General features: G+C 42.1%; 1 protein-coding gene across 1 annotated transcript in view; it reads left to right on the top strand.

Moving 5' to 3' along the window:
* Positions 1–6526: 6526 nt before the first annotated feature.
* ERICH5 (glutamate rich 5) overlaps positions 6527–22737 on the top strand; it is a 27713-nt gene continuing 11502 nt past the window's right edge. The window contains exon 1 of the mRNA XM_023516933.1: positions 6527–6815. Coding sequence (XP_023372701.1) covers positions 6758–6815 — 58 coding nt within the window. The 5' untranslated portion in view covers positions 6527–6757. The remainder of the gene's footprint in view (positions 6816–22737) is intronic.

The following is a 22737-nucleotide window of genomic DNA, read 5'->3' as shown; positions in this document are numbered from 1 at the left end:
AGCTCACAGCAACCTCAAGCTCTTGGGCTCAAGTGATTCTCTTGCCTCAACCTTCCAAGTAGCTGGGACTACAGGCGCCTGCCATAGCACCCGGCTATTTTTTGTTCTTGTTGGTGGTGGTGTGTTGTCATTCTTGCCTGTTTGTTTAGGAGGCCCAGGCCGGGTTTGAACCCACCACCCCTGGTATATGTGGCTGGCACCCTAACCACTGAGCTATGGACGCTGAGCCTATGTTGCCTATTCTTAGCTTACTGTCTAGCTAATCCTTAAGGGAAATTAATACCAAGAGTAATTAGTTTTCGTATAGACTATAATGTACTTTTTACAGACCTTAACTCATGGTTACAGTAGTTGATAGCACAACAAAGTGACTATAATGAACAAATAGTGGTATACTTGGAATGTTCCTAACCACAGAAATGTTAAATGCCTGAGGTAATGGATGCCCCAGTTTATCCTGATTTGATTAATTCACATTGTATGCCTATATCAAAAGTTCACATGTATCCTATAAAGATGTACAACTGTTATGTACCCATAATAATTAGAAAAAGAAATGGTACACTGTCTTCTGTAATAATGTATTCTTCAAGTCACCAACCACTTCAGAAATTAAATTAGAGCTAGTCAACTTGGAGGAAAAAGTAACGTATGTAGTATGAAAAGTTCACTTGTGGAAGAAACTGACCAACCAGATAAAAATATTTTCAAACTATGAAAATAGTGTTGGTGAGACCAGTAGCGTCTATAATGAAATCTTTAATAAGACTAGGTTGGGCTGTGCCTGTGGCTCAAAGGAGTAGGGCGCTGGCCCCCTATGCCGGAGGTGGAGGGTTCAAACCCAGCCCCAGCCAAAAAAAAAAAAAAAAAAAAGACCAAGTAATAATCCTTACCAAAGATTTCTAACATTTTTGTCACTTTTATTTTTTTACATTCAGATACACAAATAATTTACCATAATGTTACAGTTGCCTACAATATCCAGTATAGTACATGCAGTATAGTACATCTAGGTGATGTTCAGACAATGAGGAAATTGCCAAATCATGTATTTCTCAGCATGCATCCCCACTGTTAATTGTTGCATGATTGTATATGGTTGTGTGGGCATAGAAGATGTCCAGATAGCTCATCATCAAAATGTATCCAAAAGCGAGAAGAGTGGGTGGTGAGGAGTGAACCTTGTCTTTTTACTTTGTATTTTTTAGTACTGTTTGAATTATTTTACAGCATCCATTAGTTATTGGTACATAAAAAGTCCCTTTTTGGGCTGGGCACAGTGGCTCACAGCTGGAATCCTAGCACTCTGGGAGGCCAAGGAAGGAGGAATGCTTCCTTGATCAGGAGTTTGAGACCAGCCTAAGCTAAGCAAGACCCTGTCTGTACTAAAAACAGAAAAAAATTAGCCGGGTGTGGTGGCTTGTGCCTGTAGTCCTGGCTACTTGGGAGGCTGAGATAGGAGGATCACTTGAGTCCAGGAGTTGGAGGTTGCTGTGAGCTATGCTGAGGCTGTTGTACTCTAGGCGGCACAACAGAGTGAGACTTTTTTTTAAAGTTCCTTTTTAATAATAAAGTGTTCCTTTTTAATAGCTGTTTCATGAAACATCACTTCTATCTCAAAAGCAGTATTTCTTAAAGGTTAGGCTCCCAGATTGTCTGCATCAGAATCAGCTGGAGTTCTGACTCCTGCATCCCACACAGGCCTATGGAAGAAAATCTCTGAGTATAGGGCTTGGGAATCTGAGTTAACAGGCATCTTAAGTCAGGTGTCCTCAAACTAAGGCCCTCGGGCCGCATGCAGCCTGCCTAGGACATTTATCCGGCCCACTGGGTGTTTTTACCACCGCTGCCTGTCCTGCTTAGCAGCTGACTTGTCACGGGGCCCGCAGTCTGGCCCTCCAACGGTCTGAGGGACAGTGAACTGGCCCCCTGTTTAAAATGTTTGAGGACCCCTTTCTTAAGTGATTCTTAAAAATTTGAGAAATAAAGACCTAAAGAATGAGATAGCCAAATTGGTTCTGAGGCATACTTGCTTAAAGATGCAAACTAAACTATATAATTTTATATTGAGTGCTTCACTTTCAAAGCTTTTTAATATTCTGTTTTCTCCAAAGTAACCAGGATAGGTTTTACCCCCATTTTACAGAATAAATGATTAAAGGGTTTGCGGTAACTTTTCTTAAGTGCTTTTCATTATAGGGTACCAAGTATCCTGTTCCCACCATGTGCTATGGTTTGAATTTTTGTGTCCCCTTCAAAATGTATAGGGTGAAACAAAATCCCCAGTGTGAGAGTGTTGGTAGCTTAGGGCTTGAAGACATAATTAACTTGTGAGGGCATAGCACAGCACTCAGGAGTGGATTAATGCCCTTAATAAAGGGCTTGAAAAAGTGGGTTTGCTATCTCTTTGTTTTTCTGTCTTCTGCCATAATAAGATAAGAGACACAGTGTTCCAGGCACCATCTTTGAATCAGAATTACCAAACCTGCAGGCCTCTTGCACTTCCCACTATGAGCCAATAAATTTCTGTTTATAAATTAACCAGTTTCAGGTATTCTGTTAAAGCAGCACAAAGAAAGGCACTATGTTTTAAAGATAAGACTTAGTTGCTTTCTCCCAAGGATCTTACTGTGGTTTTGTACTGGAAGCCCAGAGAAACCCAAAGTGTTCCTTTGTGTGTGAGTTGTGACTAAAAATGTTTTGAGAATTCCTCCTGGGGAATCTTAACTGAATCTCTCTTTGGAGAGAGACTTAGGTCCTAGGTTTTTCTCTGTAATTTCTACATGACTTGAGCACATTTTCTTTCTTTTTTTTTTTTTTTTTGACACAGAGCCTCAAGCTGTCACCCTAAGTGGAGTACCATGGCATCACAGCTCACAGCAACCTCCAACTCCTGGTCTCAAGCGAGTCTCCTGCCTCCACCTCCCAAGTAGTTGGGACTACAGGCGCCCGCCACAATGCCCGGCTATTTTATTTTTTTTTTTTTTGGTTGCAGCCGTCATTGTTGTTTGGCGGGCCTGGGCTGGATTTAAACCCACCAGCTCAGGTGTACGTGGCTGGTGCCTTAGCCACTTGAGCCACAGGCGCCGAGCCAGCATATTTTCTAATCTAACCCCCTGTATCCTCATCAATAAAACTGGATAAAATAAAGATGCCTACCTCATAGAAGTGTTGCATCATAGCACCTATCACAGGGCCCTATACAAGGTAAGTATGCAGTGGATGTTAGTAGATGCTTTGTGGTTCCATTTTTATCTCCCTAGCATAGCCACCCAGCTATCTTACACAGTTACAGCAGCATAAAACCCACACACTAGAGGAAGAAACAGTTCTTTATATGGCTGGACGTGGTGGCTCATGCCTATAATCCTAGCACTTTGGGAGGCCAAGGCAGGAGGATCCCTTGAGGCCAGGAGTTCCAGATCAGCATGAGCAAGAGCAACATCAAGACCCCATCTTTATAAAAAAAAAAAAAAAAAACAGAAAAATTAGCCAGGCATGTTGGCATGTACCTGTAGTGTCAGTTGCTCCAAAGGCTGAGGCAGGAGACTGCTTGAGCCCAGAAGTTTGAGGTTGCAGTGAGCTATGGTGATGCCCAAGTGACAGAGAGACCCTGTCTGAAAAAACAAAAATGTCTTTACCTGAGACATGCACACTGGCTATGGGAAAATGACATCCAAATCCTTTGGCTAATGAAGGTTTTGTTACTATCTCCACACATGTATTTATTAGACTAGTGGTTGGTAAACTTTAAGGGGCCAAACAGGAAATACTTCAGGCCTTACGGGCCACATTGTCTCTATGGCAGCTATTCACCTCTGCTGTTGTAGCACAAAAGCAGCGACAGACAATATGTAAATGAATAGGTATGACTGTGCTCCAATAAACCTTTTAAAGCAGCAGCCACATTTAGCCTGCAGACCACAGTTTGCTGACCTCTTTGTTAGAAGATTACTATTACTAATACTTAACATAGCGACTTTAAGCCATATAGAGAGTGTCCTAATGAGATATATGTACAAGTGTTGGGGGTAGAAGTGTCATAATTTCAACTAATTTTCAGTGGTTTAAATAATATATGTAGATTGGGAAGGTGGAAGTGGTGCAGGATGTTAATTGTTGAATTTAGGCAGAGGATATATCATTGTATTATTCAACTTTTTGTAAGTGAAAATCATGTTAAAAAGTCAGGATATGTAAACCTTTGAAAAAAGGACGTTGCCATTCAGACATTATTTTTTCTGGATACTAGTATGTAGCATTTCAGATACTAGTATGTAATGAATACCAACGGATAAATGTGAAAGGACAGAATTAACACAAGGCCGTCCTTTGCTTTTCCTTCACCAACATTGCTGCTCCAAGTTTCTGAGAACTTGGCAGACATCTGGATTCATTGTGCTTCTGGTTTTTTGATACAAGAACTTAAAGTGACAGGCCACATTCCCTGTTGGAACAAATACTAACACATTCATCTCACTTTCATTGGTTTAGTACACTGGCTGATCTCCTTACTGTCAGACACTTAAAACTATCATATTCATTACCATCAACTATTCAGCATCCAGATTAGGAAGCAATCCATGAGTGATTTGGAACTCAGTTTGTCTTAACTCAGCCTTCATGTTCTTATCAGTCACCCTGGGCATTAAGTACATTCACAAATATGGTAGGGAGAGAAATGGACAAGAAATCCAAGTGAAAAGACCCTGCCTGGGGCTGGGTGTGGTGGCTCACGCCTGTAACCCCAGCACTTGGGAGGCTGAGGCTGGTCGATTGCCTGAGCTCACAGGTTTGAGACCAGCTTGAGCCAGAACAAAACCTCTTCTCTAAAAATAGAGGAGTTGTGGGCGCCTGTAGTCCCAGCTGCTTGGGAGGCTGAGGCAAGAGAATTGCTTAAGCCCAGGAGTTAGAGGTTGCTGTGAGCTATGATGCCACAGCATTCTACCCAGGGCAACAAAGTGAAGACTGTCTCAAATAAATAAATAAAAAACAGGCCATTGCAATCAAGATTATTTGCAGAATTATTTTCCTCAGTGGATGCTTCTCATGTGTAGCTCTTATTGCATACGGAAATGAGATAGTTATCTCCAGGTAGAGTTATATCAAGATTTTATGAATGAAAAGAATCAATTTTTAGTCTGGGAAGCTGAGGAGGACAGAGTTCGAGACCAGCCTGAGCAAGAGCAAGACCCCATCTCTAAAAATAGCTGGGCTTTGTGGTGGACACCTGTAGTCTCAGCTACTTGAGGCTGAGGCAAGAGGCTCACCAAGAGTTTGAGGTTGCTGTGAGCTGTGATGCCACGGCACTCTAGCAAGGGTGACAAAGTGAGACTGTCACAAAAAAAAAAATCAACATTTTAAGAATGCAACATTCTAAATTAGGCAATTTACTTTGTGATGAGGGTTGGTGTACTAAAGTTAGATTTCTTGCAGGTTCATTTTAGTGTTTGAATACTCTTAATAAGAGTATGTAGGGAAATCATGAAAATATTCTCACATCTTCAGATAAAATTAATGCTTTCAGAGAAAAGTTACTGCCCTGGCCAGGAAAGGATTAAAAGAGAAAATGTAGTAGAAATGTTTGAACTAGTGAAAAGGAGTAAACTGGGTAAAAATCTTACTGAACAATACAAACTTTTAGATTCACTGTACAGAATTTTTGAAAAATATTTTCCTGCACCAACACTTGCCATAACGTCTCAGGATTGGCTGAGAAATATTTTTGTCTTAAGCGCATGTACGTCAGCAAATTTAAATATTACAGAGGAGGAAGAATTACCAGAAACAAGAAATGACAGAGGATTGCAATTAAAATATTCAACAACAGATATTACAACTTTTTGGTTATCTCTCAAGGATGAATTTCCAAACATTACCAAAAAAGCAATAGACATTTTCCATTCTTAACGTCATATCTGCGTGAAGAGAGCTTTTCTGCAATGAATAATATTAAAAACAAAAAATCAATGACAGCCAGAATCTTTGGAAGAAGACTTAATTGAGTGTGCCTGTCCAAAATTCATCCCTGCAAAGAAGATATTCTAAAAAAAAGTCAAGCTCGTTTATTAAATGCTGAATTATAATAAACAAGAATAAATGTAAATAAGTTTTTAAAAAATGTTTTTATTACAAATTATTATAAATTGTTTTGTTTTTTTGCCGTGATGGTGCATTTTGTTTGTGTTAATAAAAGTATATTCCTTTTTTTAGTCTTTTTTTTGGATCAACATAATTTAAGTGTGCCGTGGAAGTTTATAGGTTCAAGAGTGCCATGCGATTAAAAATGTTGAAAAACATTGTATTAGGGTTATGTAAGAGAAGACCGTCATCACACATTAGTCTACCAATGAATAGCCACTACCCCCAGCCGCCTCCTCCCCTCCCCGGCTATTTAGTGACGGCTGATTCAGAGCACACCTCCCGGCACTGCGCCCTAGCCCCCTGACATCATCCCTTTCCCAGCCTCTCTGCCTTTACCCTACCCTTGGTCTTCTCTCCCCCAGGGCCCACAGTTGCCCTGGCCCGGGCCCACCTCTGCTCCTTGCCCTCTCGCTCTCCCGCCGTGCCCTCCCTCCCTGGCTCTCCTGCCCCTCCAGGTGCGCACCCCTCACCTCGCCATCCTCGGTGCGCTTGCGCGGTGCTCAGGAGTAGCTGGGCTGCAGAGTTGAAAAAACTTAGGCGGCTCCAGTGCGGTTCTCTGAGGACTCGGGCTAACGTCAGCGCGGCGCGTGGACAGGTGGCTACGCTCCCCGCGATGGGCTGCTCCAGCAGCACCCTCAACAAGGCCGGAGACAGCAGCAGGTTCCGCAGCGGTGAGCAGGCGACCGGGTGCCACCCCTGCCCTGGGCCGGGACTCGGGTGGGTTGTCTCCCCGGGAGGTACGAAAGGCGCGTCCCGTGCCCACCCCGCCCGGCAGGGGGCGGGCTCCTCCCCGGAGGAGGGGAGCGGAACCCAGCCAGGCGCGATTTCCCCCAAGTCCCCAGCGGTGCTGCGGGGACCCGGCGTGCGGCGTCCGCACGTCCAACGTGCGGGGCTAGCGGCCCGGCGCTGCGCCTCCCCTGAGCGCCGATCGCGGGGAACTGAAGTTAAAGCCCTAGCGTGGTTAGCCGCGGCCCTGGGGATGCCCTATCCCGACCTTCTGCCCTTTGCCCTCCCACCGGCGTTTCAGCATCAAAGGCAGAAAAGGATGCGGAGAACGCGGACGAAGGTTCACTCTGTTAGCTAGGTTCCTGCACTTTTGAAGTCACATACCTATTTTCCCCTATCGTGGGCTTAAATATTTCTCTCGTATGTGATAAAAAGTGGTCTCCACTGACACTTAACAAAGAAATCCAGCAAGGATGTTTTGAGCACTTACCATATTAATAGCACGGTGCTTGCTTGGCTAGATGCTGGAGGTAAAAAGTGACCCTCTTAGGGAGGCTTAGACAGACAAACGCGGGAAACAAATGCTTAAGGTGGCTCGGCACCTGTGGCTCAAGTGGCTAAGGCGCCAGCCACATACCACTAAGGTGGCGGGTTCGAATCTAGCCCAGGCCTGCCAAACAACAATGATAGCTGCAACCAAAAAATGGCCGGGCGTTGTGGCAGGCGCCTGTGGTCCCAGCTACTTGGGAGGCAGAGGCAGGAGACTCGCTTGAGCCCAGGAGTTGAGGTTGCTGTGAGCTGTGAGGCCAGGGCACTCTACCCAGGGGGACAGCTTGAGGCTCCGTCTCAAAAAACAAACAAACAAACAAATGCTTAAGGTAGTCTCAACGTGATAAGGACTGTACTGTGAAAAGTATGAAAGCACATACGTGAAAGCGAGAATGACTGGGTTTACAGCCGAGGTACTTAGATTTGATAAAGCTTTGGAGGTTAAGCAGATTCCTTCAAGCTGGTTCAAGGCTGACGGTGAGAGGAATTTCATACTCCAGTTAGTTCCTCTTCACAGGGCTTCTCTTAGTCCCTGTGATATTGCAGTAATAGAATGTCTTCCTCTCTGATTTTGTGGTAGAGAACACGGGATTGTCATGAATGTTATTTCAAAGCTCAGCCACCGTGTCTTAGAAATATGTTGTGTTGCTGTTATTTTCACGATATGTGGTAATTTAATTTTGTCTAGCTTCAGTAGATACCAGAGAGCAATAAAAAGTTAGGAAATAAGCCAAATATTAAAACCATATATAAAAGTGATTCCAAGCCCCTTGTCAACTGACTAGAATGTGAAAAGATAGGCAATGATTCCTGGCCGGTGGGGATCACTTGACCTCAGGAGTTCCAGACCAGCCTGAGCAAGATGGAGACCCCCCCATCTCTACTAAAAACAGAAGAACTAGGCTGGCTTTTGGCAAGTGCCTGCCTGTGGTCCCAGCTACTGGGGAGGCTGAGTAAGAAGAGCTCTTGAGCCCAAGCGTTTGAGGTTGGCTGTGAGCTGTGATGATGCCAGGACACTCTACCCAAGGTGTAGAGTGACATTCTGTCCCCACCCCACCCCCTTCAAAGAAAGAAAGGTTTCCTAAAGAGGCCAGAGCCTCGGCTCGGCGCCTATAGCTCAACTGGCTAAGGCGCCAGCCACGTACACCTAAGGTGGCGGGTTCGAATCCCCAGCCCGGACCCGCCAAACAACAATGATGGCTGCAACCAAAAAATGGCCCGGTGTTGTGGCGGGCGCCTGTGGTCCCAGCTACTTGCGAGGCGGAGGCAGGAGACTCGCTTGAGCCCAGGAGTTGGAGGTTGCTGTGAGCTGTAATGCCACGGCACTCTACCCAGGGGGACAGCTTGAGGCTCTGTCTCAAAAAAAAAAAAAAAAAAAAAAAAAAAAGAGGCCAGAGCCTCTGTCCCTACTATATGCTCTGAAGAGGCAAGAGCAAGGAGTGAATCAAATGGATTTTTATATTTTGGTCCATGATAAGTCTTTGTTGTTTTCCATATGAAAAACTGGGAAAATGGATGCTTCAGAAAGATACATTTTATTATTCTGGCTTCTATCTTCTGTACTACCATCATTACTTATTTTTAAACTGATTAAAACATTTATTTCAGTGACTGTAACTCTCGGGGAGGGCCAAAAGCATCCAGTAGATGGATGGGGTTTTTAATAGTCTTAGAAAATAATGAATAACCTTGTCTTTATTTATTTTTTTGCAGTTTTTGGCTAGGGCCTGGTTTGAACCTGCCACCTCCAGTATATGGGGCCGGCACCCTACAGAGTCTCACTTTGTTGCCCTTGGTAGAGTGATAGGGCGTCACAGCTCACAGCAACTTCAAACTCTTGGGTTTAAGTGATCCACTTGCCTCAGCCTCCCAAATAGCTGGGAATATAGGCACCCACCACAACCCCCAGCTACTTTTAGAGATGAAGTCTCGCTCTGGCTCAGGCTGGTCTTGAACTCATGAGCTCTGGCAGTCCACCCACTTTGGCTTCCCAGAGCGCTAGGATTACATGGAAAAGGCAATGTGCCCTGCCACAATAACCTTGTCTTTAAAAATATTTTGTCACCAATGTTAATGACCAGCCGCGAGTTAGTTTTTCATTTTTTATTCTTGCTTTCCTTACTGTTCTAATTTTTCATGGATGTTGTCCTGGAAGAAATTTTGGAATGACTGACCACCAGTTTTAGTGTATAGGAAATGTGCTGCATAAATTGCTCAGCACACATGCTGTATCAATCAACAGGTGTATTTTGCTTCTGATCCTCGATGAGACAATACTCTCTTGTAACTGGATACTATTATATGTTCATCAACTTTTCAACTTCTTTGGCTCAGAGGCTCAATAAATAATTCAGTCCTGTTTCTGCTGCTTTAAACTTCTTTAAATCCTATATACATCCCCAAGCCTATTGTGTAAGTGCTTTTAGATAAAAAAAAATCCAAGTTTATTAAATGTGAATGCATTTATTCACTGTTCTCCCAGTGCCGAACAATGCTTGATACTAACAGGCCCTCTGTAATTATTTGTTTAATGAATTACTTCATTTAATCCTTATAACAATGTCATGACTAAGTATTATGATTGTTCCAATTTTATAGATAGGAGTAAATAATTTACCCAACGTCACAGGGCTTCTAACACGGAGCTGGGCTTTGAACCCACATACTTAAACCAGTGTGTGCTAACTAGATTTAAATATGTTTCTGCCTCAAGCCACTCTGGACTCCCATTAGGGGTGTGATTATCCTCCATGGAAACAACAAAAGAAATATAATAAAGAGTATTTCTTCTAATCTTGAAATAAGGTACATCTTATAGTGTTACATAAATATAACACTTATAAATACTATATTAATAAATAATATATAAATATATACCAATATACAACATATTAATGTTATTTATATATTGATATAACATGCAAGTCATAATGTAATATGTAATGACATATTAAAGTATACAAGGTCAGACAGTTAAGTTCATGAATTCATCCTAGAAAAGTGCTACATACCTCACTGTTGCATATCACTGCAATCACCTTCAAGGTACTCCCCTTGGGAAGCTGTGCACTGACACTAGCACCTAGTACACCCTTCAAAACAATTTTGGAACTCTTTTTCTGATACGTCTATCAGAAGTATCATCATACGCGGTCTGGAAATTACATTTGCTTGGAATGGCCATCAGAGATATCAGCATACAAGGTCTAACAATTAAGTTCATGAACTCATCCTAGAAAAAGTACTACCTACCTCATTGCTGAATATCACTACTGTCATCAGATGGCCAAGGGAAGGACTTTAAAGGTGTTTGTAATGCTATTCAGCAGTGAGATATGTAGCACTTTTTCTGGGATGAGTTCATGAACTTAATTGTCCAACCTCATGTATTACATAAAATACTAATTTAAATTATAACATAACAGGTAAACATACAAATGTATAATTATCAAATATCACATATAATATTTCATATCATCCCTAACACATGTTTAGGGAATAGAATACTCTTTATTGTATTTCTTTTTTGAATTTTGCATAGTGGTTTTGAATTTTTTTTTTTTTTTTTTTTTTTTTGAGACAGAGCCTCAAGCTATCCCCCTGGGTAGAGTGCCGTGGCATTACAGCTCACAGCAACCTCTAACTCCTGGGCTCAAGCGAGTCTCCTGCCTCAGCCTCCCAAGTAGCTGGGACCACAGGCGCCCGCCACAACGCCCGGCTATTTTTTGGTTGCAGCCGTCATTGTTGTTTGGCGGGTCCGGGCTGGGGATTCGAACCCGCCACCTTAGGTGTACGTGGCTGGCGCCTTAGCCGGTTGAGCTATAGGCGCCGAGCCTTGAATTTTTAATAGTGGTTAACCGCATACCTAATGGGGAGCCAGCATTATTTGAGGCATATAATATATATTATAGTAAATACAATATTTATTATCATCTCCTAAGTAAGAGTAAAATCTGAAGTTTATTTTATATTCGCTTCCAAATTTAAACTAGGACTATTAGGACTATTTGGAGGTATTTAACAGTAGAGATATTTTAAGCAGAATATATAGAGGTTGTATAGAAACTTCCAGTGCCTTCCCATAGAGATAACATTCGTATCGTAAGAGGATTTTAAATTCACAAGAGCAACCTTAGCATTCCACGAGTTGAAGATAAACTACATGAACTTTCCTGTAAAGTGGATTTGTGATGACAAGTCTGCCTAACTGAATTTACTGTAAGAAAATTATGTCTGGCTTATGAATATTATACATGATGTGGTATTGGCCACGAGCAAAAAAAATCTTAAAATAATGGGTTGGGCTGGATTCTGTCTAACTGTCTACCTTGGAACTCTTATAGCTAAAATCCTATGACCCTAAAATATGAATGTGCTTATTTCCTAGATTCAAATTTAAATCATATAGCACCTACAGGTAGGTAGTCTTTAGGTTGCACAGGAACAATCTATTCTACCAATTACATGGGGAGATGGCTGTTCTGACTGCTCAGACATTCTTAATCCCACAGAGCCTCTTCCTATCATCTCCAAAGACAACTGACCAGGTGTGTGTGCTGGGGAGAACAGTGGCAGAGACTGACCTCTGGTTGTAAATAATTATCTAGCGCTGTTCAAAGTGTGGAACAGTGCCTGATACGTGGGAGTCACACACAGATTTTTACCAAGTGCTCTGAAACATGTGAAGAAAGAGACTTCTCTTTCTAAAAGGACAATTAGAGAGGTTGAGTTTGGACTTTCTTATGTTTGTGGCAGCAATTTTTAAATACAGTAGAATCTCCATGGTTGATCTTTCTATACCAGCTACCTCCTTAAGTTGACCTTATTTTCATAGACCAGACATGCACCACATGTACATATCCATACACAGGCCTCGTTCCTTCTGTTGGCCAGTTTGTTGCAGTCCCTTGGGTGATCAACTTAACAGAGGTTAGGGCAATTTCTGTTCTTTTCAGTCCCCTGAGGATTTGATGGAATCTGAACACACAGGTTTTGTTGACCTCACAGACTATAATGTACCTTTGTGTCCAAAGCCTCCTCCCAGGTTCCTGGCCCCCTGCTAACATATATTTTCACTGCTTCATTCTTTCTTAATATAGTGCTGTCTGTTTCTGGCAGACTTCTCCTTCCTGAGGTGTTACAGCTCAAGCACCAACGTGGACAAAGTAAATAGACAATAATTATTGACACATTCATTGGTAGGTTAATGTGTACATTTCCACTGACAGCTATAATCATTTGTTTGTTCTAACCTGAACTTTTTCACTAGCTGCTTGGAGTCCACACTGCCCGGGCAATCGGATGAAGCTTGAATTTCACACAGTTATATATATGTTCTTTGTACTGCATTCATATTTTTAGTCTTCAACCAGCATTTTCACACAGTGACATTGAAGTCCAAACTAGATAAATATTTTCCTTGTGAATTAAAGAACAAACTTCTTTAGCATTAAACTTCATTTTTTACAGGCTTTTCTTGCATACAGAAATTATATAAATGGGAGTTTTTTCTTTTAAATGTTAGAAGTCTCTGGACTGATTCTTGTGTGCTTTTGTGTCCTCCCTAGAACCTGGCACTCAAAGAGGGCTCAGCGTGTCTTTGTGATAGACTAGATTATTGCATACTTTAATTATTGCAAAATTGAAATGGAATATTAGAACTGCGTAAGTGGTTCAAAAATGTTAAAATACCTGGAAAAGACAAGCAATGAAAAGTACACCTAACACCCCATCTCCACTATCTGCTTAGTTCCAATACTTACTAGTTTGGGGGGGGGGGTCGGTATATTCTTCCAAAGTATCTTTATAATTTGCACATACTATTTTCCCTCTCTCATTTTTATTTGTAAAATGTGACATACTGGACAGGCATAATGGCATGTGACTGTAGTTTGTAGCATTATTTGAGGCTAGGCGTTCAAGGTTGCAGTGTGCTATGATCACACATGAGAATAGCCACTTCATCCCAGACCAGGCAACCCAGATAGACTTTGTCTTTAAAAGGGGATGTGGTGTACCGTACCTACTGTTCTTTGCTTTGCTTTGTTCACCAAACAATGTGGAGAGTTTTTTCATATTGATAGATAAAGAATTTCTTTCTCCTTTTTTACATCTGCACAATAATCTGTTACATGATTTATTTAACTAGTCTCCTACTAAAGGACATTTGATTTGTTTGCAGTCTTTTCCTGTTGCAGACAAGGCTGCAGCAGATTCCTTTGTGTACACATCATTTTGAACGTGTACAAGTGTACTGTGGGACAGTTTCCCAGAAGTCGCATTACCAGGTCAAAGAGTATATGCATGTATAATTTTGATAGATAACTGCCTCAATGCCTTCCATAAGAGTTGTACCAGTTTACACTGTCATCAACAATAAAATAAATCTTATTCTAAAATTAGAGACTTTCAGACATTTGCGTAGCCACATCAAATCACTGGGATGGAGGCCAGGCCCTGTGGCTGATGCCTGTAATCGTAGCACTCTGGGAATTGAAGACCAGCCTGAGCAAGAGTGAGACCCTGTCTCTACCAAAAATAGAAAAACAAGCTGGGCCTCATGGCAAGTACCTGGATTCCCAGCTACTCAGGAAGTTGAGACATGACGATCACTTGAGCCCAGGAGTTTGAGGTTTCTGTGAGCTATGATGCCAGGAGGGCACTCTACCCAGGGCAACAGAGTTACGACTCTGTCTCCAAAAAAAAAAAAAAAAGAAAAGGAAAAAAAAAGAAAACCCTGGCATGGAGCAGAAGTCAGAAGATGAGGTAGGGTAGGGAGCACCCACTTCTTGTGATCTCATTTAGTCCCCATAGCAGCTTTATAAAGCAAACATTAGAAGCACCCAATACGGCTCGGCGCCTATAGCTCAACTGGTTAAGGCGCCAGCCACGTACACCTAAGGTGACGGGTTTGAATCCAGCCTGGACCCGCCAAACAACAATGACGGCTGCAACCAAAAATAGCCGGGCATAGTGGCGGGCGCTTGTGGTCCCAGCTACTTGGGAGGTGGAGGCAAGAGACTCGCTTGAGCCCAGGAGTTGGAGGTTGCTGTGAGCTGTAATGCCACGGCACTCTACCCAGGGGGACAGCTTGAGGCTCTGTCTCAAAGAAAAAAAAAAAAAAAAAAAGAAGCACCCAATACAGGTAGACAACTGAAGCCTAGTAAGGATAGGTCACTTGCTCAGGATCTCAGAGCTACTAAGTGATGGAGCTGGTATTTAAGCCCAATGTGTGTGATCCCAAAGACCTTGCTTTTACACAACTTCCAACTCCATCTGGGGTCCCAGTTCTGCTAGAAACTTGTAGTGTGGCCTTACACATACGAAAAATGCAATCAATAATGGCTGAGTGAGTAGAAGGATGAATGGATGGAATGGCAGAGATGGGGATTCAGGGGGATAGAGTATTACTCAGAAAAGCAGAGGAAGAATCAGAATCCTAGGAATAGCAGAAACCGAAAGGTAACATTGGCTGAAATGGGCTTGGGAAGAGAGTGTTGGGTTGTGAAAAGTCCCCTAGTCAGGCAGGAAAAGCCAAACACAGTGAAACAAAGCTTGATTGTGTACTCTTAATCATGCTTCTGTAAGATTGCCACACATCCAGCTCATGTGTACAGTTTCACTTCTGTGTTAATGTTTTATAGCAGGTTTGAGAAAAAAACCTGAATATTTGTGGGGGTTACTGAAAGTGTCATCAAAACGGATAAAAAGCATCACACTTGGCCAGGGTTCAAATGCTGGCATGTGGACGTGGAAGTAGTACTAGGTAGTAATTTTTAAGTAAAATACCGGAGTATAGCTCTCCAAATCAGTGTTAATGTTTTGAAAATGCCTCAGTGATCTCAAAAGCTTCTTACTTATCTCAGGGGCTGTCACTATGCACATTGGTAGAACTCCTCCTCGGGAATAGCCTTCAGGCTCTAGAGGTCATTCTTTTGCATATCAGGGTGCCAAAAACATGTATACACCCTGTAAGGGATGTTATCTATGTGTTACTTTGCAAAGTTGAATTGAATTGCAATGGCGATGTGATGACATTAATCAAATAAATGCCAGTGTCACCACGTGGCAGGCAGGGCAGTCAGAGAAAATGGCAGAAGCATTGTCATTCGAAGAGTGCAATATCATTTTGAAATGGTGTTTAAAATTGGAGAACGTTGTGGAAGTACAATGAATATGGAGGTGTGAGCATGAGTGTACTACAGAACCTCCAACATGCCTAACAAGTGCATGCATTCATAAGTTTGGAAGATCTGGGAGGCCCGCACAGCAACAATCCCTGCTGCCTTTGCTATGGGGTTCAATAGTTCACATGCTCACCACAGAAGTCTACCAACAATGTGCACGTGAGACAGGAGTTAGCAGAACAAGCATACCACCCATTCTTAAAACAGCTAAAGCAAGGTTTTCATCCCAAGATTATTTATTATAGGCACCGAGACATGAGGGTTTACCTTGATGAGAATTTGCGAGGACAATGATAGGACAAAGAGGCGTGGTTGAGTTTCCCCCATGTTCTCCTGATTTAACATTCCCTGATTTCTACCTTTGGGGACCTTAAAGGATGTGGGTTACTATAGAAACCTGGCTACACTGGCGGTACTTCTGGAAGAAAGTAGAATGGTGTGCGCAGATACAAGTGGACACTCTGGTCAGCGTTGCTCAAGCAGTAGTTCACCATCATCTGAAGTGTCTGGACATTGATGGTAACCACTTTGAGCACCTCTTTTAACTACAGAAGTCAAATGGGACTTGTGTTTATCTTTCGATATCAGTATATACTATTATAATTTTAATACAGTTTTTTCCTTTCTTAAAATATAGATACATTTTTTGGCACTCTCTCTGTTTAAGGATGTTTGGGCTTCACTCTTTAAGGATGAAGATCGCAAGAAAAAAAAAACAAATAAAAACATTGTTTTTAACAGCAAAAACCACCTGGGAATTAACCTTTATGAAAGTGGGAGAACTAAGCAATGCTGGCGTGCACTGGTTAGTACCCTCTGTGTGGTGTCAGAGTTTCCCCACCTGCAGAAGGGGTTACAGCAGGCTACTGCTCCTCCCAGCCTTCAGGGCAGCCCAGGTCTTCTGGGAGCAGCTTCTTCCATTTGTTCAAGTGAGCAGCACAAACAGCATGTTCATTAACACTGTGTGCCATGACATTGAAAAGATCAGGAAGCGCGGGGCTATACATTTTAGTTAACACTGACATTTTTACTAGTTGTTTCTCTTACAAGATAGCATCTGCCTTCACCATTCCAGCAAGTACCTCTGATGAAATGTCCTCCCCAAACCATTGTCTTTGCTTATTTCCTTCCCTCACTGTCATTGGTAATGACAATGTACTTTTTTTTTTTCTTTTCTATTCTTTCCCTTTCCCATTTTCCCAAGACTCTGATATAAAGCACATAGTTTCTTTGGGGTAATTTCCTTTTCTTTTGCTTGTCCTGTAGACTACATGTTTTGAGAGGCTCTGGTTGTCTGTACACCTCAAAATAATAGGTGTGTGGGTGTGCAAATTTCAATACAGTGAAAGACAGTATAGACTGCTAGTTAAGAATGTTGGTCTGGGCTCGGCGCCTGTGGCTCAAGCGGCTAAGGCACCAGCCACATACACCTAAGGTGGCAGGTTTGAATTCCCAGCCCAGACCGCCAAACAACAATGATGGTTGCAACCAAAAAATAGCCGGGCGCTGTGGTGGGCGCCTGTAGTCCCAGCTACTTGGGAGGCTGAGGCAGGAGACTCACTTGAGCCCAGGAGTTGGAGGTTGTTGTGAGCGTGATGCCATGGCCCTCTACCCAGGGGGATAGCTTGAGGCTCTGTCTCAAAAAAAAAAAAAGAATGTTGGTCTGGAGTTAGACTGTCTGGGTTCAAATCCTGGTTCAGGACCATTTATTAGTTGTATGACTTTGAACCATCCACTCTACCTATCTCCTGACTCTGTGTCTTCATCTGTAAAATAGTGCTTCACAGAGTTGACCTGAGGAATAAATGAGTTAAGACATATAACACACCTAGAATATAGCCTAAGTATTGCCTAGAACAGGGATTGACAAACTGGCCTGCTAGTCATATGCAACCTACCACCAGTTTTGTAAATAAAGTTTTATTGGAACATAGACCTGTCCATTCATTACATGTTGTCCGTGACGTTCTCACTAGGACAACAGATTTGAGTAGTTGCAAAACAAAAAGCTGAAAATATTTACTGTCTGTCCCTTAATAGGAAAAATTTGCTGGCTCCTGGCTTAGAGTATTGCCTAGTAAGTACTTAATACAAATTATCTGTCATTAATAGCAATATTAGTGAATATCACTTAGAAAATTAGAAATTACTGCATTGCTACAAGTGGCTTTTCTAATTATTATTATTTTTTTAAGAGCAAGTTCTAGGCTAGATGCAGTGGCTCACACCTGTAATCCTAGCACTCTGGGAGGCCAAGGAGGCAGAATCACTTGAAGCCAGGAATTTGAGACCAGTCTGGGTAATATCAAGATCCTGTCTCCACAAAAAATAAAAAATTAGCCAGACATGGTCACATGTGCCTGGAGTCCCAGGTACTCTAGAGGCCGAGGCAAGAGGATTACTTGAGTCCAGTAATTTGAGGTTCCTGTGAGCTATGGTGATGCCATTGCACTCCAGCCGAGGCAACAGAGAGAGCCTGTCTCAAAAAAAAAAAAAAAAAATCAAGTTCTAGTTCTCTGAGTGTATTGATTTCCTCACTTTAAAAATAAAGAAAAGAAAAATGATGGCTTAAAAATATTAAGTCACAAGTAGTACAGGAATATTAAAAAATCATAAAAGCGGTATATGAATAGCTGAAGTTTACAGGATAGCCTTTATAACTCTACCAGAACTTACTTTGTTAGGTTACTTGCTCTTGTACTTTTGCTACTATAATACATTTTATTTTAGGATAGTTTTAGATTCACAGAAAAATTACAGAGTACAGAGTTCTCATATATTCCACACTCACTTTCCTCTCTTATTAACATCTTATATTAGTAGGATATGTTGTTACATACCAATACTGATATATTTTTGTTAAGTAAAGTCCATGCTTTGGTCACATTTCCTTAGTTTTTCTCCTTGCGTCTGTTCCAGGAGCCCATGCAGGATCTCACATTACATTTAGTCAACATGTCTCCTTAGGCTCCTTTTGGCTATGACAGTTTTTCCTGGCTTTTGATAACCTTGACCTTTGCTTTCTTTGCTTTGAGGCATGCTGGTCAGGTATTTTGTAGAATATTCCTCAATTGGACTTGGGTATTTTTCTCATGATGTGACTGAGGTTATGGGGTTTTGGGAGGAAGGGTACTGTCTACTAAATTCTTATAATACTTCCTGAAACTCTGAAGCTTGAAAAAGGGTGAGTGTAGATCTTTTCTTTTATATTCTAAGCTCATTGAAATCTTCCAGTTTAAATATTTCCATGATTTGTGGTCAAACTTACTTCTTCCTGTTTTAAAGCTTTTTCTTATGTTTTGCTTTATGAAGAAGCTCATTTAATTAATTCAGCATTCAAATGCTATGCCAGAAGGCCCAATGCTGGCCTCCAAGGTGCATAGGATTATGAGAGGAAGACTTTTGCTTTGTTACAAGTGGCTTTTCATTCTGGAAAAGAAAATTCCCTATTCTGATATGATCTATCCTGAATCTCAGGTCCCACCCCAGACTGAAGCAGAATCTATATTTTAACAAGATCCCCAGATAATTAAGTCATCAATGGGTCACCTGAAAAACGCATACAGAAGCTAGTCAGGAGACACTAAAGGCGAGGATGGACAGGGTTGGTGGCTGTGGGTGTCCTTTGTTCTCCACGGTGTTGCTGCCTCTCTTCAAGCATCTGGTGTGGTCTCCATCCTCACGTTAACATGGAGATGTGCCATGGTCAGCACAGAAGATGACATTCGTACAATGATGTGGCAATGAATCAAGGACCCGAGCAGTCTAAGTGAGAGCCACACTAGGGCAATGAGGTCCTTGGGATGTCTGATATGGCATTGCCATAGGAAATATTGGCTTCAAGTTTTTCTCTTGGTTGGGTAGAAACTTTTCATTTCTGATTAGGGTAATGAACTGAATTGAAAAGCTTCCCCCATAATGTGAATTTCAGGTATGTTAGCTCTAGTTCTAATCCCTTCTGTAATGTTGCCTAGTATTTAGTTTCTTTGTGTGCCTATCACAACGGTGCTTACAACAAGGGTTCTGTTAGTTCAGCTGTCACAACAAATTTGTGCATGGATCAATTTACAACAGAATCGAGAGATAATGAGCACCAAAGGATTAGGCCCAGAGCAGTGTATGATTTGATGAAATGTAGGGTTCAGAAAACAGACACATCTTTAAAAACCTTTGGATGTGGAAACAATGCATCTGTCCTCAGTTCATATTACATAATAGTATAGATTAGGAAGAGAATGTCTCCTGTTTGAGGACAAAAATATATCTCACTGCTTTTCAAGTTAAGAGTGCTAGAGGAAAGGAGGTAGTTCCTTCTGCCTTGAGAGGGTATGTTGGAGATTCACAAAATCATATGGGCAGTGCCTGTGGGTAAGAGGTAGTACAAAGCCAGTAAACGGTATTTAACAAAGGGAGTAGCTGTTCTTCAAATTTCCCTGAATGCAGTAAACTCTAGGATAGCAAAGACCAGATCTTCCTTGTTACCCGCTATGACTCTTATTTCCTACCCAGAGTCCACCTGTATTTTGCACTTGATAAATACATGATGAATAAAAGAAATTAAAGCCAGCAAACAGCAGATGCCGTCTTTGCTCAGGCAGGTCTCTGTCCCCTTTCATCATTAAACTTGGTCTAAACTTCAAAAAACAAACAAACAAACAAAAAAGCCAGCAAACAGAATGAAACCTTCATTGTTATAAAAATGACCAGTAACCTTTATTAACACCAGTCAAGTCTGGTTAAATCATTGCATATGTTATCAGTACAATTCCATTATCTACCAATAATCATGTTTAAGGCTTGCTGCTTATAGCTCAAGTGGCCAAGGCGCCAGCCACATATAACAGAGCTGGTGGGTTCGAATCCAACCTGGGCCTGCCCCCCCCCCCAAATATATATAAATAAATAAATAATAATCATGTTTAAAACTCACCATGATAAATACTACTTTATAGGTCAACATTGATAACTTCATGGTCTTTAGGGGACTGTGTATCCAAGCCCTTTACTATCGCACTTTAGCTTTCTGTTGCTAATTTAGCTGTCATTTATTGATAGGTCACTCAAGGTCCTCATGGGATCTTTGTAAAATTAGAAAAAGAAGCCCTCTCCACCAACAATACATTCACCTTTGCAGGTGCACTCAGGCTGGGGTTCGGCTCCCCCTCAGCCCTTCAGCAGCCCCCACTCCCACTGCACGCAGTAAGAAGCCTAAATAGCTTTGTGCTGCATTCCTGTTTACTGGCTACCTTCTCATGTCAGACCTCATGCTGGGAAAATTACATACTTTATCACCTCAGTCAATTCTCCTAACAAGCTTGAAAAACAAACAGCATCCCCATTTTACAGATAAGGAAACTGAGGTCCAGGGGGGTTAGGAACTTGTCTACATTGCACAGTTAAGTAAATGGCAGAGTCAGGATTCACACCAGCATTAGGAGTGTCCTGCCTTAGCTGACAGGATGGGAGGGAAATCCAACAAAAAAATTATGAGGCTGGGTGCAGTTTTTCATGTCTAAAATCTTTGCCCCCTGCCTGAGCTTGAATTCAGGATTTTTTTTTTTTTTGAGACAGAGCCTCAAGCTGAGCCCTTGGGTAGAGTGCTTTGGCTTCACTGCTCACAGCAACCTCCAACTCCTGGGCTCAAGCGAGTCTCCTGCCGCAGCCTCCCAAGTAGCTGGGACCACAGGCACCCGCCACAATGCCTGGCTATTTTTTGGTTGCAGCCATTATTGTTGTTTGGTGGGCCCAGGCTGGATTCGAACCCACCACCTTAGGTGTATGTGGCTGGCGCCTTAGCCACTTGAGCCACAGGCACCGAGCCTGAACTCAGGATTTTAAGACCAGCTTGAGCAAGAGCAAGGCCCTGTCTCTACTAAAATTAGAAAAACTAGCCAGGCTTTGTGGCAGATGCTGGTAGTCCCAGATACTCAAGAGGCTGAGGCAAGAGGATCTCTTGAACCCAAGAGTGTGAGGTTGCTGTGAGCTATGATGATACCACAGCACTCTATCCAGGTCGACAGAGTGAGACTCTATCTCAAAAACGAACAAACAAACAAACAAAATTGTGCTTTCAGCTCGGTGCCTGTGGCTCAACTGGTTAAGGCGCCAGCCACATACACCTGAGCTGGCAAGTTGGAATCCAGCCTGGGCCCACCAAACAACAATGATGGCTGCAACCAAAAAATAGCCAGGCGTTGTGATGGGCGCCTGTAGGTCTAGCTACTTGGGAGGTGGAGGCAGGAGACTTGCTTGAGCCCAGGAGTTGGAGGTTGCTGTGAGCTGTGATGCCACGGCACTCTACCGAGGGTGACAGCTTGAGGCCTTGTCTCAAAAAAAAAAAAAAGAAAAAATTATGCCTTCCTTAGCAGGTCAAGGGTAGAAACAATATGAGATAAATCTGGAGCCAGAAAAGTTATAGTGGTAATTGTAGACTTTATTATTAGGTTCTCTAAGAGATAGTTTGAAATAGTCATTTGTTTTTGCAACCTTTTCACTTATTTCCTCTAATCTTTCTGTTTCTGAATAGGCTCACAGAAAGGAACCAGTATTAGAATAAATGGAATCACCTTACTTTTCTGTTTGTCCATTATAATTTCATCCTTGCTTCACCACTGAAGGTGGTGTAATGAAAGTGGTGCTAAGATTGATGGGCACTTAGTGAGTGCTATATGTTGTGCTCCTTTCCAAGTATTATGTCATGTTTTCCTCACAGCATCTCCCCATTCAGGTGCTAACACTATTCCCACTTTACAGGTGATAAGACTGAGGCAGGGACTAATCTGTGCAGGAAGCTGGGTTTAACTCTGCTATGTTACAGGTGCCCTTTCTAAGGTCGTACGATCGCTAGCCCCCCTTTCAGAGCAGATCGCTCTCTTCTATCACATAGGAGAAAGAACTTGGAGCTTTTCCTTAGAAACTATTAACTCCAAAATACAGTCATTTCAAAATTTACATTTTGAATCAATTTAAATTACAAAATGTTGCGTGGCACTACACTTGTAGCATTTTATCTACTTTTTGGGTGGTCATTTTAAAGGTATTTTATCTCTTTGGGGCTACCCAAAGACAGTGACATCCTTTTGTAATGGTTTCCAGTTTGGCTGACTATTTTCTTTCTTTCTTTTTTTTTTTT

This window comes from Otolemur garnettii, unplaced genomic scaffold, assembly GCF_000181295.1.
Source record: "Otolemur garnettii isolate 467f Iridium unplaced genomic scaffold, OtoGar3 scaffold00004, whole genome shotgun sequence".
Taxonomy (NCBI): domain Eukaryota; kingdom Metazoa; phylum Chordata; class Mammalia; order Primates; family Galagidae; genus Otolemur; species Otolemur garnettii.
This window is presented reverse-complemented; position numbering and strand designations above follow the sequence as displayed.